General features: G+C 38.9%; 1 protein-coding gene across 1 annotated transcript; it reads left to right on the top strand.

Moving 5' to 3' along the window:
* Positions 1-9,885: 9,885 nt before the first annotated feature.
* On the top strand, positions 9,886-10,276 carry LOC108051395. The gene is given in 3 exon segments (XM_017133502.1): positions 9,886-9,961; positions 9,964-10,149; positions 10,152-10,276. Coding segments are annotated over 3 exon segments (387 nt in total).
* Positions 10,277-21,664: the final 11,388 nt, after the last annotated feature.

Here is a 21,664-nt window from a genome sequence, read left to right as displayed (position 1 = left end):
TACCCATCAATGTCTGGGCCAGTCATAAGTAATTTATCAAGATACAAAATTGCAGTTGCCCGGCGACGCGTCCGCGTCGACGTCTGTCAATGCCAATCAGTGGCTGGCGATATGAGTGAATGATTCCGATTCCCGGCGTGAATGATATCCGAGGTATTTGTCAGGTGGTCGCGCACTCAAGTGATGCCAAATGTCGGCCAGAAATTCGGGTGGTGCGGCAGTGCTGGTGGTTGCCGGTGGTGCAGGATTGCGTGAGAGGGGTGGGGATGGGCCGTAATTGGCCAACTGCGATTCCTATCTATTACATATCTCGACCTGAAGGTCGGGGGATATCGGGTTCGGTGTCAATTTAATCGAAGTCAAGGGGAATTGTATGTGGGAAGGTGTGACTTATGGACATCCTGTGATTTATTGGTTATGTTTGTGCAATTTGATATATTGGAAAAGTGAAAGCTGTCATTTACTTCAGTGTGTAATCATCGATGTTTATCGTTTGGAGATTTTCTTTTGAAGTTTTTGCAATCCGACACATACATTCTATTAATTTTTCAAGTCAATAGGGTTCAAAGATTGAGTTGTATTTTAAAGTGTCAGATTTGATTGTCACAAATGAAAATGGCAATCAAATCATGATTTATAAATGCGATACTTTTAAAAAGTAGCTTAGGCTTGTATTAAAAAACATTTACTTATATTAAAAACCTATACTTTATATCTCGGAAATAATAATCTCTTGTAAATAATCCTAATATTCCTTAACAAATCATATTTATTTCCAATCTTTTCTTATAGATTCTCCCAAAAAGAGAGGGATTTTTAATCCTTCGAAAGTTATCTTTTGATCCATTTTTCCCTGCCAAGCTTAATTAACATTTTACATTCAAAAGTTAGAAACCTCTAGTTATTTCCTCAAGTCACACTTTCATCTGACCAACAAGTAATTTGACTACTGCAAATTCTCACATTCATATCGTAGTAATTCACAAGACCCAAGAAGATTATGCATCTCCTTTCCAGCATTTCCCTATGCGAATCCCCCTCAGCAATAAAAGCAAATTTCCTTCAGGATTTTCATCACACACACGCACACGCATTTTATGTGTGAGCACCAGAGAATTGTAATAATTTTTGTGTGTTTTATTTTGTATGTGGGTCATGTCCTTATGAAATATTCAAATGTCCTGAATTACGTATTTATGCCATTTCCACTCTTTTATTGTTCGGCCTTCGGGTCCCCAAGCAAATCCTTTACCCTTAAAAAACAAAAATCCAATTGTAAATGCGTTCAGTGCCTGCTTATGTGTGTGTGTGTGTGTGCGTGTGTGACGGTGTGTTTGTGCCTCAATTCCGTTATTGAAAATTGACCAAATATGTGTGTGAAAGCAGAAGACGGATGGCATGCAAAGTGTTTCCCCTTTTTTTTGGGGAGGGAGGTGGGGAAAAAGGAAAATGGGAAATGGACTCGGATGAAGGCAACAAAGCGACAATGACAGCAACAAAAGCTGAGGCAATAAAACACACACGAGGGCATAAAACAAATAAATTGGTAACATTTTCACAATACACACACCCACAAGCCCAATGGCAAACACACGCACACACACGGACATTGGTAAATCCGCAACGGAAGTTGTGCTTTTAAATCGATTTTGATTGATTTTTCTCACTGTCGGAAAATGCCTTTCGGGCACTCATACACACACACACACACTCAAACACACAAGCGTATCACCGAGTTTTTCCCTCCTGTTTGTCAATGGCTGTAAAAATAAAATCAAATTGTAAATAATCGAGTCGCAATCGTCGCCTGTTTGTAAATATATATATGAGCATATATTTTTGCTTTTACCCTTTGGCGGTGTTCCACTCAGGAAGAAAAACAAGGAAAAATATTTTAGAAGATCATAACGACCATGATACACTCTTTAAAAATAAATGTACAAATTAAATAACAAACTAACATTTTTAGACATAATTTTATGATTATAAAATGAAAAACAAAAACATTTCAGGAACTAAACCACTCAACTATAAATTCCCAAACTAATTTTTAATTTATAAAAAATTTTCTACAAATTTCTTGAATAACAATTTATAAAACGAATACTTTAAATAAATAAATGTATAATTATAAACAAGTTTCATAGCTCTATCAACTCCGTTTAGTCAGTAGTTAAATATCAAATAATGGATCATTCCTATCCCAAAAGGGTCAGCCAAAAAAAATTCACCCTGCTTTTATTTGCACCAAAATTATTTGATTTAACCTTTGCATTCCCCATTCAACATTTCCCCCTTTTCCTTTTAGAATGCACTTTTGAAAACCTTTCGTTCTGTTTAACTTTATTTATTTATGTTTATTGAATGTGTATCGCTTTATTTCAATATCATAAAAAACTTTACACCATCCTGGGCGGAGAAAACAAGTAAACTAAAAGCTCCCACTTACATTTTTAATACAAAATCAATAAATATAAAAATATATAAGCGAGTGGAAAAAAATCATAAATGGATGTGTATGCGCTTGCCAGCTCATACAAAAGCATAACTATTTGTGTGTATGAGTGGGAAAAGAATTTTTTTTATGATGCTGCGGACTCATAAAAAGCGCATAAAGTGGCCTTAACATGGCATAAAAAACGCACTCGCAAGTGCCAACACAATGGTGGTGGGGTGAAAAAGGGGAGGCAGTGGGGCGTAGGAATAAACGCAGGGTCAGGAAACACCATCTATGGTCGAGGCTAGAGAGCATATGTCTGGGGAAGAGCCACACAGAGGGGGAAGACAAGAGCATATGTCCCTCAAATAAATAAATAACTTAACCAGGTATAGTCACGTCTGAAAAAAGAAATAAAAGGACGTTTTAAGAATCTTTAGAGAACTGGCAAACACCTTTGGGATCCATAAATCGCTTAGGCAATTAAAGTTAAATCTAATTTTTAAGCCCCAGGGACTGCTGTTGACCGAAATACTTAAGTTACTTCTATTTAGGTTTTTTTATAAAATTTATAGCCTTATCGTGAATTAATTTGTATAATGTTTCTCAACTTTTGGCAATAAAAAATACCATTAAAATCATCGCAAACAACCAAAAGAGGAATTTTAACCTAGAAATAGCTATGAATTTTAACTCTTACCTGAGGTTTATATTAAGAAAGTTATGTTAGCGATGAAAAATGGTTATAAACTAAAATACGACATTAAGCAAAATACTGTATAAAAATTGGTAATAAAAAAGGCAATGTAAAAATGCAAAAAGCAACCCTTAATTATTTCTAAATTTTTTTCACACAACGTACAAATTCAGAGGGTGGTTATCCTCAATATTTCATTACCATTCCACCAAATGAAACTCCCAACATTTCTCATTATTAATTAAGTCATTTTCTTTCAAATTGTCTGATAAAGTTTGCGCTTCCTTTCATTGTTTTCCACTTTATAAGGACAAGAAAGCCCAAACCACCAGGGTTTCGGGTAAGTTTTTTGGTGAAACTTTTTGGGCAGTGAATTACCATTTCCACCGGCCCATTAATAGTTCGAATATTTCACCCCTTTGTATGCGACCGCCTTAAGACAACCCCAAATCGTCTGCCCCCTTTTGCCCACCGCCCCTATAAAGAACATAAGTCAGCATTCAAAGCACTCAATAATCACACGTACACTCGAATTTACATATCTACATCAGACATCGTCAGGTCGTAATTAAAATATCACGCCCAGGCAAACAAAGGGTCTCGGTGAGGTGGGTTTTTTTGGCAAGGGAGTGGGTCTTTCTTGCCGCCAGTCAAACAAATAATCTTTAAAACCGATTTTTGTTTTTAATAAAATGGTCTTTACAAATATTTTAAGCCGCTCATCATTGCCTTCTGTCGCTCCTCTCGATGGCAACCTTTATTTTTAAACCATTTTCCCCCCAAACCACTTTGCCACTCGACGCCCAGCTCCTTGTGCATTAAATCAAAGAAGCGTAGCCAGCACGTGTCTGAAATATGCATTAACACACCACCATCACCATCGCAATCAGATGTGGAATCAGCATCCCATCACCCACACTCTCCAACCAGATGCCCATGCCACAAACAGATCACACCGACTTTTGCCGGGTCTTTGAGGGATGGAGGCCCAGCCACCGGGAATGAAATCATTTTTAATATTAATTGCAGCAATCGAGTGACCATGACAACAGCGAGAGAGCAACCCTCAAGGATCCCGGGCACCCAGAAATAAAACAGAAAGCGAAGCGACTTTCTTCAACCACCCGTGACAAGTCGCTGGCGGATGTGGCAATTGAATTTGGTACTGCCATTCTGGCAACTGTCCGTTAAATAAAACCCCAGACAATATTTGTTTGCCGCTTAAGGGAGGTCCTTTTTTAGTCCAGACTGGGCCTGACAGCTAAATGAACCACTGAGCAAGTTCGATTTGTGATTGCCGGCAGATTAATGGACTTTGTAATGGAATCTGAAAGGGCTCATCTGGGGGTTAGGCACAGAAAAAAGAGTAAGCCAATTTTCAAACGTTTTTTCTACATTCACTTTGATCTGTTTTGTCATTGTAATAAACATCACAGAACATTTTTGCATCGCCAAGGCTAGAATAATGAATTGCGACTGTTATTATTTATTTAAAGCATTTTCATGTATTGGTTCTAGATTTAATTTTAATTTAATTGCCATCAGCATGATCTATATAAGTATTACACTTAATTTTTTCTGGTTATGTATATAAATAAAATACCATAAAATTAATTGGTTAATAAGTTAAAGCGTTTAGGTAATGAATTCATGCTTTTGTAAGCTCTATGTTAATGCATTGAAATCTTTTACAACCTCTGGGCTTTAAAACAAGTAACTGAATCTGATTGCCTGGTACTTTGCAGGGGGAAAAGCTCATCTTTTGCCTTCTTGTTCTCGTAACTTGAGTTTCTTGCCCTGGGGGCAGCTCTACCCCTAAGACTTTATCCGCTAAACGATTTTCTTGGGATCCTCTTTGTGCCGAGGTGCTCGGCTTGGGCACTTGCTCTCAAGCACATCCCACATCCACCATCTGGCAAACACCACCCACTCAACCAGTTCGAAACCCTTTTTACCGATTCCCCCTCCAACTCCCTAGCTCAGACACAAATAAACGATAAAAGCGCAGTCGTTTGCCAACAACAGTAACAATCAGTAGCGAGAGGATACCACCCACTCAGGCCACATTTGTAAAATAGACTTACACTTACAACTTTTGATAAAAAATATCGCATAACTAGAAAACACATTAAGCAGTACTCTAAAACAGGGTGACTTATAATATATTTAAGTTTATAAGTATAAGTTTATATAATAAGTGGTTTTAATAGTTTGATCTAAAATATTTAATATTATATATTATAATCTTTCTATACTATCCGTTTATACAAACCGTCTTAGTATTGTTCAAAAACTGCGTTATTTAATGATTCTTTGCCAGTGATTTATTATAAAACATTAATCATGCAAATTAATTTATTACTCAGTGACGAGTAACTGTAGTCCATAATTTTGCGAGTGTATTACCCCACTAACTGAACCGGCAGCTCAAACCCGCAATCTGAAATCCAGGAGCGTCTGGCGCTCCGACCCACTCGCTGTTGTTCCGTCGCACTCGCTCGCCAGCTGTTCGTTCGTTGTTCCGTTCGCCGTTCGGTTCGCCCGCTCGTTGGTTGCGTTCGACTAACGCGGGAGTTGACTGGGCGCTCAGAACTCACAGGAAGTGTACCAATCGGAAAAATTCTATAAAGGAAAACCCGCTCGAGAGAGAGAGAGCATTAGAGAATCAACTCGGGGGGGGTGGAGACAGCGGAGAGAAAGCGAGAGCTAAAGTTGAAAGTTAAATTGAATTGAGGTGGGCCAAGTGTGGCCTGGAGGGTAGAGGGTAGCGCATAGGGTTGAAGGCCTCTGGGGTCCCTTCGGGTGGTTTGTAACTGGCGAGAGGTGGCGGGAATGAATTTGTTGGGCCATCAAAATGACTTTCAGCATGTGGAAGCCGCTGCTTAGCATGTTTCCTGACAGGCCACGTGCGGCTAAAGGAAAATAGAGAGAGATATACAGACAGAGACGGGTACATCCAGCGAGTGGGACAGCTAACGAGAAAGGTCCTTCTCTGTCTCGCTCGCCACTGTTTGGGGTACTGTGAAAATGAGGCGCAAATTTTGTGGCCGAGCAAACAGAACAGGAATAAAAAGGAAGAGGTTCAACAAATGGTTGCCAACCAAAACCGAAACCCCCAAAAAATAACAGGCCACCCCTCACACTATATAGTAATAATATAGCAGCAGAGGGGTAGCGAAGTGGTTAGTGTTATGTGGTATATTTAGAAGGAGTTTCTCTATTTGTTGTTAATGTAATTGCAAAATGAAATATTAATTATTTTTAATAACTATTTGTTTAAATAACTAAATATGATTTACTTACAAGTACTCAAGTTAAAATTCAAGATCATATTTTATAAACATATATTAAAGTTTATGTGATTAATATTAAACGTCACTCCGTGCTACATTTAATTTCCAATCTCCATTCAATTGAAACATTTTCCCATCTGTTACGGCTCTGTTAACATAATTTTCCCCCGGGCTTCTGTAATTTCATGGTGGTTTGTGGACTTTAACGGGTATCGGGTATCTCCTAGTCCAGCTCTTTCGACTGGGATCCCAGCATTGAGCAGCAAGTGGAACCCATAAAGCGCCAACATACACACACACATTGCTTTTCCATTTTCACCCCCCTTTCCGACCGGCTATCTCCCTCTCACACTTTGTAATGCTTGAAAATTATGTCAACGAGTTCTGTTGATTTTCCCCCATTTCGTTTGGCTTTTATTTCTGCCCACCCTCTCGTCCTTACCCATATTTCCCTTATTTTTGTTGTTCGCTTGCTCGGCTTTTTCCCCATTTTCCTCGACCGTAGGACCGGCGCTGGTTAATTACATTTTACAAAATTTGCTGTCAAGCAGTTAAGTTGGGTTAAGTCGAGCAAACGTCGACTGCGGCAGAACGACATTTTCTGCTTTCCCTGCTGTTGGTAATTTAATATTCGATTTTCGTAATTTTTATGCGCTGACCTTTTTGCAATTGTGGAATTTTCCTTTTTAATTATTTATGTGCGGTTGTTCGGTTTAGGGCTGGGGGTCCTTTTGGGGGGCGTGTCATCGTTTTTGTGTCCTCCACTCTGTTCTGCATCCGCAGATTAAAAGGAAAATCGTTTTGTATTTAATTATGCAGTCAGGTGATGGTAATTGGGGATTGTAATTCGGAATGTTCTCTGTTTCTCCGAGAGTGGGCGGCAATGTTTGCATAATGTTTACACGTTCTGCGTTCTGCAAATGGGTGGGTGGTACTCTCTGTTGACCATTTCATAGAGTAGCCCCTGAATATACATACCTTTTATGTACACCCACTGGTACATAAGTAAATCCCACATTTTGGTTAACTTTCCGTGTGTTTGGCGGGTGGAGAATTCAGCAAAAATATTTTTAAAAGCTCAAGTCAGAGCAGGCAAATACAGACGAAGGAAAAAATTGCATGCCGCCCAGGGACAAAGTGAGATGGCAGGGGCAGGGGCAGGGGGATGTGGAGCAGTGGAAGGGGAGGGTTCACTGAAAGGACACTAGAAATATAGGTGAATAACTCAAGAATTTTTGACACTCTATCCGTTTAAAACTATAACTTGTTTACTTTTATTGATCGACATTTTTTTATAAGAGTTAAAAATATACTTAAAACTTGTATTTTAAATTGTTAAAAAAAATTCCTAGACTTAATTCTAATTTTGTATATTATGAAAACGAGTTGGAAATAAATTTAAATATTGACATAGTTTCAGATCATTCAGACAAAACCTACTTTTACAAAATGTTTGAGTTTGGCAAGATTCCTTTTATAGCGAGTAAACGGCTCCCCTTACTAACGCAAAAGACAACCTAGCAAAAAAGGAAAATTGTGGCGCAAAATGTTACGCTTGCATTGAAACTGAGGGAAAATGTGGAGAGGGGGGTTTTGGGGGGTGGTGCACAGGAAAACTGAGGATTGGGTTTTTTGCGAAAGGAGGCAAAGGGGGAAAGAGGAGCCGAGGGAAAGCGAACATGTTGGCTCCTACAATGACAGCAGCCTGCAACAGCCGGCGAAGGACGTTGGGTGGGCAGAGGAGGGTGGGAGAAGTGGGCGAAATGATGGCAAAGGCATTAAGCTGCGCCCACACACACACACACTCACACACAGACAAGCAACGAGGGACATTATAGTCAGAAGGCGAAGGATGCGTTTTCCATGGAATACCCACACAATCACACACACACACTCGCAAACAGGACGACATACTTTCGCACAGAAGAAGAAGATGGAAAACTTGGCGCGACTTTCGACTACGTGAAGCTGTGAGCTCCAAAAGCGAAGAAAAACTCACACACACATACGTGCATAAGGACATATATCCCCCACACAAGCCCACACACACACACTTGCTCACACTCACACACAGGCGGAGAGTAAAAATGGCAACATAACTGTAGTGAAAATGTCAAGAGAGAAAAGATATTAAAACGTATTTGACTTCTGTGAGTTTTGGATGAAGCAATGTGGGCGAGGGAAGGGGGATGTGGGTGGCAGGGTGGCACAATGAAAAATATATAAAGAAGCCGCCACTCACACAAGCACATCCGCCCGCACACACACCCGCACACACACACACAGCGAAAGCGAGCTTATGACAAAAATAATAAAAATGGCTCAAGAAAAGAAAATGGCAAAAACGAACTGAAATAAAAAAGCAGCAGCGAAAAAAATAGGAAAAAAATAAAAAGCAAGAGAGAAAATACAAGTATAAAAATGAATTTTAGATGACAGGCAAAGCAGCTTGTTGGATAGGGCAAAACTCGGGGGGACTGGGTAAGGTTTGTCTTTGCAGTTAAGCAGACAAGTAAATGTTGTCCTTGTTGTTGTCCCTACACCACCCACATCCCCCGCCTTCAGGGGGGGCAGGGAAAACCAAAGGAGGAAAAATTGTGGAAAAGTTTTATGGGCAACAGCAGCAAAAATTGCAATATAGCCAAGGAGAAAGAGGGGGCTGTACTCTTGATGTCTGTGGAAAAGAGGATGCGGCAGTGACAAGGATAAAACATCAGAGATGGAATGAGAAAGGAGCAGAGATGAAGAACTGAAAAAGGAAAAATGGATGGGAAACCAATTTAAAGAGGAAACTGCTCTACAAGAGATATGAAAATGCATTTGGGAAATAGTTAAGTAACGGAAAGAAAGGTGCTCACTATTGACCTGCATTTTTATATCTTACGAAAATTTTTGCAAAAATGTTGTTCGAGTATAAAACCCTATTATTTGTATTTCTCTTCCTATACAAATAAATTCTGCATATATAAAGTATTTTCTAATTTTGCCCTTAAAAGGTAATGGTTAACATTTTTATCTGAGCTTAAACAAAAAATGCAATTGAACATAGATAATGCTTTAATCATCTAAATCTATTACAAAATACAAAAACTTTTTGTCAGAAAGAAAGTACAAGAAACAATAAGTAAGCAATAACTTTGTCCACTTCCTGTCAAATACTTTTGCAACGAAATGCCTTGCCTAATTCGCTATAATATTTCCAAAAACAGTTCCCAGAGGAAAAACTGTCAGCATATGTTTGGTAGGATTTACGGAATACCCCAAAGATGAGTCCACAAAGCCCCAAACGAAAACAGAGAAAGGGCGAGAGACAGGGCATAAAAAATAAATGAATAACATAAAAATAAATCATACGCCCCATCGGCCACCCAGTAAAAAGTGAGCCAATACCGTAACCATTACCCACGCTGCCAAATCACACTACCCCAACCCAGTGGGATGTCCTTCCCCCTATTTTCATGGCGCTAATAAATGCTTATCGAAGACGCATAAAGCGAGTAAATTCGCAGCCATTAAACGAGCATAAAACTCGATGCCGGGCCGAAACGAAATTGTGGGGCCGACAAATCAAAGTACGAGCCTCAGAGCCTCAGGTCCATCCGTTTTCCCCTTTCCCCTATTTCCTTGGCACGAAATAAAACCAGGCAACAATGAAACCCAAAGCGGCTCCCAAGCGATTTCGATGCGGGCATTCGTCGGTCGGACCAAGGAATTGGCCACCCACAGACCCAAAACCCAAACCCCCAGAGAACCTTCCTTGAGTCCCCACCCGCAGCACCTCCTGCGCCCCATTTCAACTCCCCCTGCCCGCGCCAACACTCGCTATATAACCATCTTACCCAACGTTGACAGCATACAAAGTAACTTAAATCGAAACAATAAAGCGGCAACTTTGTTCCAAGAAAAAATGCAAAAGAAAGCAAAATGAACACAGAAAAAACGTAGAAGAAAACGGAAAATGGAACGGAGGGAAGTGTGAGAAAATGGAAATAACGAAGTTAGATTTACACTTTTAGATTCTGATTTTTTATTTTATTTAAAAAAAATGATTTTAAATGGTCAAATATTTAACTTAAACGGATAAGACATAAGGAAACTATTACACTTTACTAGGAAATAAGATTACGTAACCTATTAAACATATATTTGAATTTTAACTAAAGCATTGGTAATTTTCCAGCAAACTTTGTCTTTTGATTGCTATTAATTTTTTATTTTATTATATTACTTGTACATAATTGTACTTTTTAATAATATCAATCCACTGTCATATTTGAAAATGGTTTATTCGTAAAATTTAAAAACCTCTCAGTTTCATAATGATTATTATAGGTAAGCTTCAGATATATAAAATAAAATAAAAGTAAGAGAAACCTTACAAATAATATTATTTCTGCCACAACAAAACAAAAATAATAGCTTTAAGAACTTCAATAAATAATTACAACCAGTTTGTAACTAAAATATACTGTGTAGTATATTTAAGGAAATCAGTTTAATAACATTTAAAATAATTATAGTTAAGAGTATTCAAAACACCATAAAACGTCACTGTTTAAGTTTCCGATCGAAATTCCCATACCAAGCGTGGGTATTATTACAAAAAACGTAAGAAAAGTCGTGAAGGAAAGTTCCCAAAGAAATTGAGCTGGAGAGAGAGGATGGCGAGGGGAAAAGGCGAAAAAAGAAATGTAGAAAAGCACAAATAAATGAATGAATAAAAGCGCCAAGGATAGCGAGGATACCATACAGGCAAAAGGGACTCAATGGGGGAAAATGGGAGGCAGGGGAACAGAGTTCCACAAAGAAATTACAAAATGTATGCAACAAAAAAAATAAAAAAGACGGTTGAAAAGACGGATGAAAGAGTGGGAAATATGGGGTTGGGAAGGTGCAGCAACGCTGGCAAAAATATTAATAAATCCCCGCTACTGAGGAACACGAAAACATTCTCATTCCCCCTCCCTTCCCGAACTTCACCTTTTCACCATGCGGCGTATGAGCAATATATGGTGAGAATCAGTACTGCCTGCACCGAGTTAAAAAAACAGCACAGCGGAAACTTTTATTTTTTAAAACATATAATTATACCCTTGCAGAGGGTATTATAATTTTGGTCAAAAGTGTGCAACGCAGTGAAGGAGACATCTCCGACCCTATAAAGTATATATATTCTTGATCAGGATCACCTCCTGAGTTGATATAGCCATGTCCGTCTGTCCGTCTGTCCGTCTGTCCGTCTGTCTGTCCGTCTGTCTGTTTCTACGCGAACTAGTCTCTCAGTTTTAAAGATATCGAATTGAAACTTTGCACACACCCTTCTTTCCTTTGCACGCAGTATATAAGTCGGAAAGGCCGGGATCGGCCGACTATATCCTATAGCTGCCATATAACTGATTGATCGGAAATGCCATAACTCTGCTGTTTGTTAGGTTAGGAAGTTGGGACTTTCTATGGGTTTTATATTTGGCCAATCAATCCGACGTACCAAATTTCATAAGGATCGGCCGACTATATCTTATAGCTGCCATATAACTGATTGATCGGAAATGCCATAACTTTGGTGTTTGTAAAGTTAGGAAGTTGGGATTTTCTATGGGTTTTATATTTGGCCAATCAATCCGACGTACCAAATTTCATAAGGATCGGCCGACTATATCTTATAGCTGCCATATAACTGATTGATCGGAAATGCCATAACTTTGGTGTTTGTAAAGTTAGGAAGTTGGGATTTTCTATGGGTTTTATATTTGGCCAATCAATCCGACGTACCAAATTTCATAAGGATCGGCCGACTATATCTTATAGCTGCCATATAACTGATTGATCGGAAATGCCATAACTTTGGTGTTTGTAAAGTTAGGAAGTTGGGATTTTCTATGGGTTTTATATTTGGCCAATCAATCAGACGTACCAAATTTCATAAGGATCGGCCGACTATATCTTATAGCTGCCATATAACTGATTGATCGGAAATGCCATAACTTTGGTGTTTGTTAAGTTAGGAAGTTGGGATTTTCTATGGGTTTTATTTTTGCCTAATCAATCCGACATATCAAATTTCATAAGGATCGGCCGACTATATTCTATAACTGCCATATAACTGAACGATTGGAAATGCCATAACTTTAGTGTTTTTTAAGTTAGGAAATTGGGATTTTTTATGAGTATTAAGAATGCATTATGAATGATTTTGGAGAATATAATTTGCAGAATATTCTGCAAGGGTATTTCAACTTCGGCTCCGCCCGAAGTTAGCTTTCCTTTCTTGTTTTTATTCTCATTCTTTTGTTTTCTGTTTTGTGCAGCTGAGGATCCAAACAATTGATTACAAGTTGAATTGAAAAAAATTATATTTTCACCGAAATCAAATTTTTGGGGTTACATTAAGATTTTTTACAAAACTGGCCATAAATTAAATTTTTGAGCTGTGAATGCCAATCGAATGAACATTTTAAAACGAGACTGGCATCCGAACATTTGACCATTATTTTTAAGGGCTTTGATCCAAAAACAGATACTGTTGTTCATTTGTTGACCGATTTTCGTGTTTTTCATATTTTTAATTTGCAAAAATAGATTTTAAAAAAAAATTTATAGCTGAGATTACCAATCAATTGGAATTCTTATAACGAAATAAGCTCAAGTTCATTTATTTAGGATTTTGGTAATAAAATCATTTTTTACGAGCGTTTATACCCTCTGTCCGTCTGTTACTATACCAGTTGCTGGCTCTTATTTATATAAACTATTTCTTGATGGTCCATTAAATTTCGGAAATATTTATTACCCTGATTTTTGATAAATTGTGGTTACTCCTAAGTCTCTGTAGTTTACAATCAATTTATTGAGATGTTTATCCCCCAATTGCTCTCAACTAATTATCCGCTTGTCCGCCCTTTCACACGCCGCCCACATACCGCAACTCCCATCCGGCCACACCCCCTCTTTCAGCCACAACCCACGACCCTTTGGAGACCACAGCTTCCCGGACGGAGTTGCCACTCGAGCGACCACTAATCATAACGATAACACCTAATCAACCGCAACTCGGCGGGCCATCCAGCGATTACGAATTCGTAGTCCGGACGGAATCCGGAATTCCAATCGAAATCCGTAACCGAATCCGTCCACACCCACCCACAAATCGAAGCCGAAAAAGGTTTCGGGATAAATTAAATGAAACGTTGATAAGGCGCAAAAGGGCGCACTAAACGATTAAATCGACTGAGCGAGCAAATGAGAGAGTGGCTTTCCCTGCCGCCTCCCGACCTCCGCCCCACCCCCCCGAGGTCACCCACCCACCCACACAACTACCGCTGACAACTGACCCGTGGACCTGACGGAGGGCGGACGTGCCCGACTGACTTTCGGCACAAGTGCGCAGCGATGGCGAAAAGTGAATTTTCCGCTCAGCGCTTGCTTGGCTGCCGTTCGTTGGGCCAGGGGTGAGCGGGCCGCGGGGTGAGCCGGAAAATTGCCAGCTGAATAATTTCCAGAGCCAACTGCAGCCGGGAGAAGAGTTTTTCGGGAGAACACGCAAGGCGAGCATTGCAAAAAGAAGGGTTTTTTCGAATTAGATACACCCTGCATTTTAACCTTCTATTAATCATTATGTTTTTTATTTGGCAAGTATCAACTTTTAAAAAACTTAAATATTTTTTACTAAATTAGATTTTGTAGTTCCTGACACCTGTATTTTCAATATACATATTTAGAAGTGCAATACATTTTCTTTGGAAAATAATACAATATGTGATTATTATTATATTTAATTAAATTCCTTAAACAATTTGGACAGCTTAGATTTATGGAAAACAAATAAAGTAAAACGAAACTGGAATATTAATTAAAAGATTAAATATACTTGTAGAAATATTAAATTGGTTTTCAGTATTGATTGAAATGTAATTTATCTTCTTACATACAACAACCATATGTATTTCCTATATGAATTGGTCTTGTACAAAAGGATAAATTGAGAATGGTTATAAGCCGATTATTTAATTTAATTACCTAAGTTCATTTTCATAACCAATATTTTAATACTAATAAACTAAGAGTTATTCTAGATTAGATCAGTTAGTATTTGCAATGTACTTAACACTATTTATTTACTTAATATTATTTAGTTTTATAATGCGTTAAGGGTGATCTTATTGCACTCAAATAACATGGCTTTCGATCATACCTCTGGGTTCCCCGATTTCCAGCCTTAACCAAACGCCATCGAACCTGGAGCCCCCGCAGTTGGGTGTCGTTCGTCCGGGTTCGTCTCAGTTCGCTTCGCCTCGGCTTTTACCTCGGTTCGATTGTTCGACTTGGTTCGCACGGACACAATGCTACTGAATATATATATACATATATCCAGAGTTTCACGTGCCATTGCGCATGTGGGAACGCCGGGGGCGGGGGGTTGTGGGTCTTGTCTTGCACTTTTGCCCGGACTCCCAATCGTCGATTTGATAATTCTGAGCGCCTGGTCCATCGGCAGCGTGTTGCGTTCGTGTGTGACGTTCTGTGCGGACCTCGGACCGATGAAGTGCTGGCGGGGGAGGGGGAGGGGGGATTTGTCTGGAAACGAGGGCTCGGAGTCCGGGACCCGGCATATCACCCGACACTCTAAGTGAGTCCTGTCTGTCCTGTGTGCTGGTAATTGCAGGACCCCAGCCTTGTTGTGCACACATTTGCTTAACTGGACTTGATTAGGTTTTCGAGGTTAGATACATTACGAATTATTCAGCGCACAGCGGGTGGTTCGACCACCCACCCGAAGACCCCCTCCCCCGGATTGGATCACCACTCTGCCGATCCAACCCCACTTGTTTGGGCTGCAGGCGAATGTTCGGTCGTGGTTCGCTCTGTGTGTGTTCATTGAATTATTTCAAGCATGCCGAGCATTTATAAGCACTGAAACAAAATTTTAGGCAGAAGGGAAATACATATAATTCGATAATTTCAACTTCTTTTCCATATGTAATCGCTAATTCTTTAACTATTAGATTTAGTTTTACACCTATTTTATCACATAAAATAATACTTATTAAAATATAAACTAAAATGTGTAGGAACCAATAATATGCTAATAAAAACATAAGTCTTAGAATTCAAGCTTACAAAATGTCTACCTAAACAAAAACCTTTATATAGTACGTTGACTCATAAAATGTTTTTATGTTTAAATATGGGTCAATGTGCATAAACAAATCTAATTTTTTAACTTATTTAAAGAAATATTTTCTTATATTTCTTATCAGTACTCATTATTTAAAACCCTTTTATTGTATCGTTAATTAATGATTTTATTGTTTTAACATTCAGATAATCCATTTTTTATTTTTTACAATAAAAAGTTAAGTGTTCTGAAAATGTGTATAGCCCGTACAATTGAAATACTTGTATTAATATTTTTTTTATGGTGCATAAATTATTGTATGTGATGCTGGTTGAACTGCCTCAGCTGCTGCCTTTTTTGATTGTCTTGTAATTGCGTTAGGATGCGAACTTTGTTATCCTTGCCACGTAGCACATAATTGTAACCATTAATATTTTATTGGGTGGTGGTTGGTGTCTGTCAGCCAGCGGAACGTTAATGCATTGTTGTGCCAAGCCAAGTCATCTTTTCCCCCACCGCCGAGGGTAAGTTTAATTAATCGACGACCGATGCTCGTATTGTTCCAGTGCCCAGTCAAAATATTTGACTTGTAGATGCGCCTCTAATTGAGTCCGCCCTCAAGAAGTTAATGCTCAAAGTGAAAGTTGTTTTTGACCAACTGGCGTTGTTGTTTCTGACCATCTTGGGCTTGTTCTTTTTTGGGCGCAGCCCATCTGGCAGAATCTGCACGAAAATGATGTAAACCTAATTAAATTTCCAATAGAACAAACGACGCCCCTCGAACAGATTCGATGGAGTTTTTGGGCTTTGGGTGTGGGTTTGGCGATGAACAAGACGGAAGAAACTTTGAGGATGGCAACCAGATAATTGCCAGATTGCGTCATGCGAGTGACTTTCCTTTCTCCATTACCCCATATCCTCCGCAGTTTGCAAAGCTATCAACTTTAATGGGACGGCCAGGGGGATTGGGGGCCTGGGCGGAACCGAATGGTTCTACATGGGACTTTTTGACCTGGGGGCAAATTGACCAGGACAGATCAAAGAACTCCTCTTCAGAAAATCGTTTCGGAAGCTGTCAGGGGCTAATAGAAAAATGTAATTATTTGTTTTATTTGAAAAATAAAATAAAAATATTTCCAAGAAATGTTTATATATTTTTTCCTTTAAATATATATCTTCTAACTCAAATTATCTACACCTCAAATCAAATTGATTTTGATTTTTAAAATCTTGTCTCTTTTAACCGAATTTCCATAACTAGAATTTCTCTATTACTGGAATATATTCATAACTCGAACCAAATGTTTGCTTTTCTTCCAAAAGTCCTCCAAAAACCTCTCGAATTTTTACCCTTTCAGTTTGAGGTTCAAATCATAGAAGTTCCACTGTATTATTTTAAGATCCATACCCTTCATGTGTCGACTTTTTTTCAATATTGAGTTTATCGTTTCCAAAGACATTCTTCGAAGGCTCTCTATTAACTTTAAAATGTTTGTGCACCCAAATCAGCATAGATGACATGGATAAGTAATTTCATTATCGAAGTAAATACACAAGTGGCCTATGCCGCACACAAATCTCCCCCAATAAAATGGTATATACATTAACCGTAGCCTGCTGCCCTTCAGTCATCCCCACAGAATAAAGCAAAACCCAAAGACATCCAACAAGGCGAAAATTATCGAAATGACAAAACGAAAGTGAGTGAACCGCCGCCCCCGAACCACGCCCCCGGGTGGTGGAGCCATGGCATTGTCAACGTCTTGGCTGCTGTCTTTGTATATTGATGATTTTCCACACCCACACATAGCAATACACATACAAATTGAATTATCCCAAGGACCAAATGTTTCTGTCCTCGGATGTGGGCTGTTGTGGGTGGCTGCCTTCTGTTTGTGTATCTGCGAGACGTCAAAGTATCTTAATTAAATTTCATCCCCTAGCCGAAAAACAAAAACGAAAAGCAAAAGAAAACATAATAAAAATGTGCAGCAATTTCTCTCTCGTTTTCTCCACTGACTAATAGACAATTTACGCCCTGTTCCCAACCACACAGGCCAAGAATTACGACGGCAAAAAAGTCACCAAGCCACGAAACATTTTCAAATTAGTGAACTTGTGAGGCAGATACACAAAATAATTTTTTCAGCGTTTCCCTGTTTCCACTTTCCATTCTTCCATTATAAGCACTTTACATTTTTCAAAGCTTGGGGATCCTATTAAACACAGTTTGACTCCCCAAATTATAAAACAAAATATTGCTCAGTTATGTTAAAAATCTGTTTTAAAAAAAATTCTACACTTAACCATGTCGCAATCTAATCATATAATAATTAGTTTTCTACTTGCCTAATTAAGTTCAAATTAAATAATCTTGTTTGCCTTTTCAAAATATTTTTTACCTTTTTAAATATTATATTTTCATATAAATCAGAACTATTTTGCAAATCAAGCAAATTTAGACATTATAAATTTTATCGTTCATTAATTTTTGATTAGCAGTCGTTTATTCCACCGGCTAATCTATTAAATAAATACCATTTAAAGGACTCTCTAGTTAATTCGATAATTTTACAGTGCACTAGAGTGGAGTGCGAGGCCAATGACTGGCAGTCAACTGTTATGCCATTAAATAAAGTTGGCAACACTTAATGCACAGCGACAACAAAACCAACAACTGTTGAGTGCGAGGTGGGAGGATTTTCCTTTCGGGGGGGTGTGGAATTGCTAATAAAATCTTGTGGGTGGTGAGGGGGGGCTTAGAAAACCTAGAGGTAGTGCAACTAAAATCTATAAAATGGTACAACAAAATAGGGGGAGGTAGCCGCCTTGGTGGGACGGCAACTTTTGTCCCAAAAGTGTTTTGTATTGCTCTTGCTGCGACCATTTGTTTTTCGTACTGTTATCCCTTCCACTTCCCTTGAGTCCCTGCCCCTGCCCCTATAAACATGTCACATTTAGGGGCGACTACGTGCCAAGAGTTGCATGTGCCGAGCAACAAGCCAAACGTTGGCCCCGGCTATACCCCTTTTCCCCATTTCCCCTCCCATTTTCCACGACCCTACATGGTGCAAGAACAATGAGCAGAACAACTAGAACTTTTCGTGGCGCCCAACGTGGGGCCATCTATTGCTTTGACTCCTTTTCTCCCTTTTTGCAGTCAGGCACCGCAATTTGCGCGTGATATCCTTTACACCCACACCCTATGCACACATACAGACGTAACACCCCCTCAAACCACCCAACAATTTCGTTATCCTTTAGGAAGCTACCACTCACAGCTACCGTTCCGAATTGAATTAAACTCAAACTTTTACCAATTTACAAAAGCAACACAGCAGCAAAATAGTAAGGAGAAAGCTGGCGAAGAAAGAGGAGAATCCAGGCAGGATAAGGACCAAAAGGGGGTGACGAGTGGGCAGGAAAGTCGGGGCAACAACTAACAAAAGTCGAAGCTAAGAAAGTTTTGCACCAAAGTAGAATCAAGTTTTTTGCCAGCTTATTTTCCGCCAACGTCTTTTCCATTGGCGAATTTAGCGATGGCAAAAGGTCGTGACACGCACTAGAAAAAGGTTAAAGGTCAACAGTTAAAGGATCTAAAGAGGAGATATAGCGATTGAACCAATTATAATTCTAAACAGCCACCAATGTAATCTTATTTTCGAGGCTGGGAAGCTGTAATTATATTGTTATTATTTACTAAAATTTTCTATAAATATTATAAAGTACAAATTGTGGTCAATGTTTTTATATAAAGTAATTTATGTCAAATTTTTTATCTTACGCTTTTCAATAATCAGCTTTTTTTAAGATAATAAGAGTGTCAAAGTATGTGCTTAGGGGAAAGCCCTAAAAGGATTAAACACCGGGTTATCCCTAAATCATAATTGTGGTCCGGCCATCGCTAGCTCACTTGGCTTTATATCTCCTTGCCCCCACTTCTTCCCCATCAAATGCAACCTTTTTCGAGTTTACTTTGCTGCTCCTTCTCCTCCCCGAACCCTTGTCCTTCGTCCTGATACTCTAGCTGTTGCTTGGGTTGTTGTTGTGGACACACAATCTGCCCCGTAAAAGAGCTTAAACCCTGTCAAGCCACCCATTAAGAGGTGGGTGCGGATTGGGGGTGTCGCCTGCGAAAAGGGGCGGACAGTGAAACATTTTGCGTGATGGCATACCAAGGCATGCATACCAATACAGGGATAAGTGCACTGAAATAAGAGTAACTATTAAATTGGTTATTCATTTAATAATGCTTTGAAATCATTTAATAATTTAAAGCCACTTTCCGATATAGTTTTATAGTTTTAAAATTAGAGATTTTAAATCTTCAGAAAAACCTGTAAACCAATGAAATAGTCATCTTTAAAAAATTTGGAATTAAACAATAATTTTAAATCGCTTTCGATTTAAAAAGTCTTTTCCTATGCTCTTAAAAACTAGAATCTTTAGCTATTCCTTTGAACCTAAAGATATTGTTGTCATTAAAGTAATTGTTGTTAAATTAGTTAATAAAGCCCCGATTTCGTAATATTTTTTTTCTCTGTATCCAAAAGAGGTGGTGGAAGGGAGCAGCCTGGCAAAGGACAACTATGGGCGAGCTTTTTGGTCGCACAGGGACATGGCTTGGCCTAAGTTGTTTGTTGCTGTTGTTGCTGCTGTTGGGATTGTTGCTTTTTTTCTCTGCTTTGGTTACTTTAGTCGGTTTTCTTTATTTCTCTATCCCTCTCACTCTTTCTCGGTCGCTTTCATACCCCCGCCTCCCCTGTTGTTGCTGGAAATTATAGCATGTCCTTTTTGGACTAAGGACATCGGACCGTGCGGAGCGTGGACTATGGCATTGCTATGGTTTTTCCCAAGGAGCGGGCGTCAGGTGGTGGAAAAGGGGGCAGGGAAATGGAAATGGAAAGGGACAGGGGCAGATGGCTGTATTTATTTGGCTCGGACTTTCGGATGGTTAGGGAAGGGATTGTGGGGGAGGGAAAAGAGGCAGCCAGTACTGTGACGGCGACTGTCGACTTTGGTGCGATGTTTTGTCATCTGCCAACTGGAATATAATCGAGTCGTAGTGGGGGATGAAATGAGGACGATAGGAATTGAACGGGGGATATGCCTCATAAGATGGTGATGATAATACGCTGTTTTGGGGAATACATGATAGATTAAGATTGCCTAAGGATGGAAAAGCAATTTGAATAAAAATAAAAAAGATAGCTCGTTGGGAGTTGGAGTATAGTTCTCTTTTGGGACAAGCTTTTTTTTAGGAAATCCTAAGGGCAGTTTTATGAACGATGAATATTTTTTGACACATAAATTTCTTTGAAGAAGACATTTGTGGTTTTTAGTATATATTATTATTAGAAGAACAATATAAATTGGTTTTTAATTTTTTTTTTAATTTTATAATGATACTAAAAAAAGACTCCTAGACAACAGGCTTAGATTTCAAGAAGGTTTGGACATTAATTCCGTACTACTTTACTTAAAAAGAATATATATGGTTTTAAGCTGGAATTTAAACTGAGTTCATGTGTGTATTTAAATGCTATATTATTAAAAATATTTGTCAATAAGTATAAAAAATAATGACCTTTAAGTATAGTTGTGTATTAAACTAAAAGGATCTATATAAACCATTTTACAAAAAAAGGCTTATTAGCATGATTATATCAATCGAATGGGCTATCAAGGTGTGTTTATTAAAAACCAACAAAACATATCGTATAATTAAAAAATGTGAGAATAGTCAGCCAAGTATAATAATACTTATTATAATTAATACACATAAATGGAAATGAACATCCCCTCGAATCCGACATTAGCTCCGTCCAATTATTCATCAGTGGCTCTTCAGCTGGAGTTTCATCCCCTAAATAGTTTCAACCTCTTGTTAACCATCCACAAATCATTTTTCGCCCCCCGGCTGGCGACACTCTAGCGACAAACCCATGCCAAATGGAAAACCTAACCAACCCGAACCACCTCCAACCCCCCGCAATCCCCTGGAACCCCCAGATCCTTTGGTCATCAGTCTCTGCAGGTCACAGATAGACGGACTGAAGGACCAACGGACGGAAGGGACAAAGAAAAAGTAGCTAAAACGAAAAGTTAATAGAGAAAGGCAG

Source organism: Drosophila rhopaloa, unplaced genomic scaffold, assembly GCF_018152115.1.
Source record: "Drosophila rhopaloa isolate 14029-0021.01 unplaced genomic scaffold, ASM1815211v1 contig_163, whole genome shotgun sequence".
NCBI lineage: Eukaryota > Metazoa > Arthropoda > Insecta > Diptera > Drosophilidae > Drosophila > Drosophila rhopaloa.
Note: the sequence above shows the minus strand (reverse complement) of the source record. Positions and strands in the feature narration are given on the sequence as shown.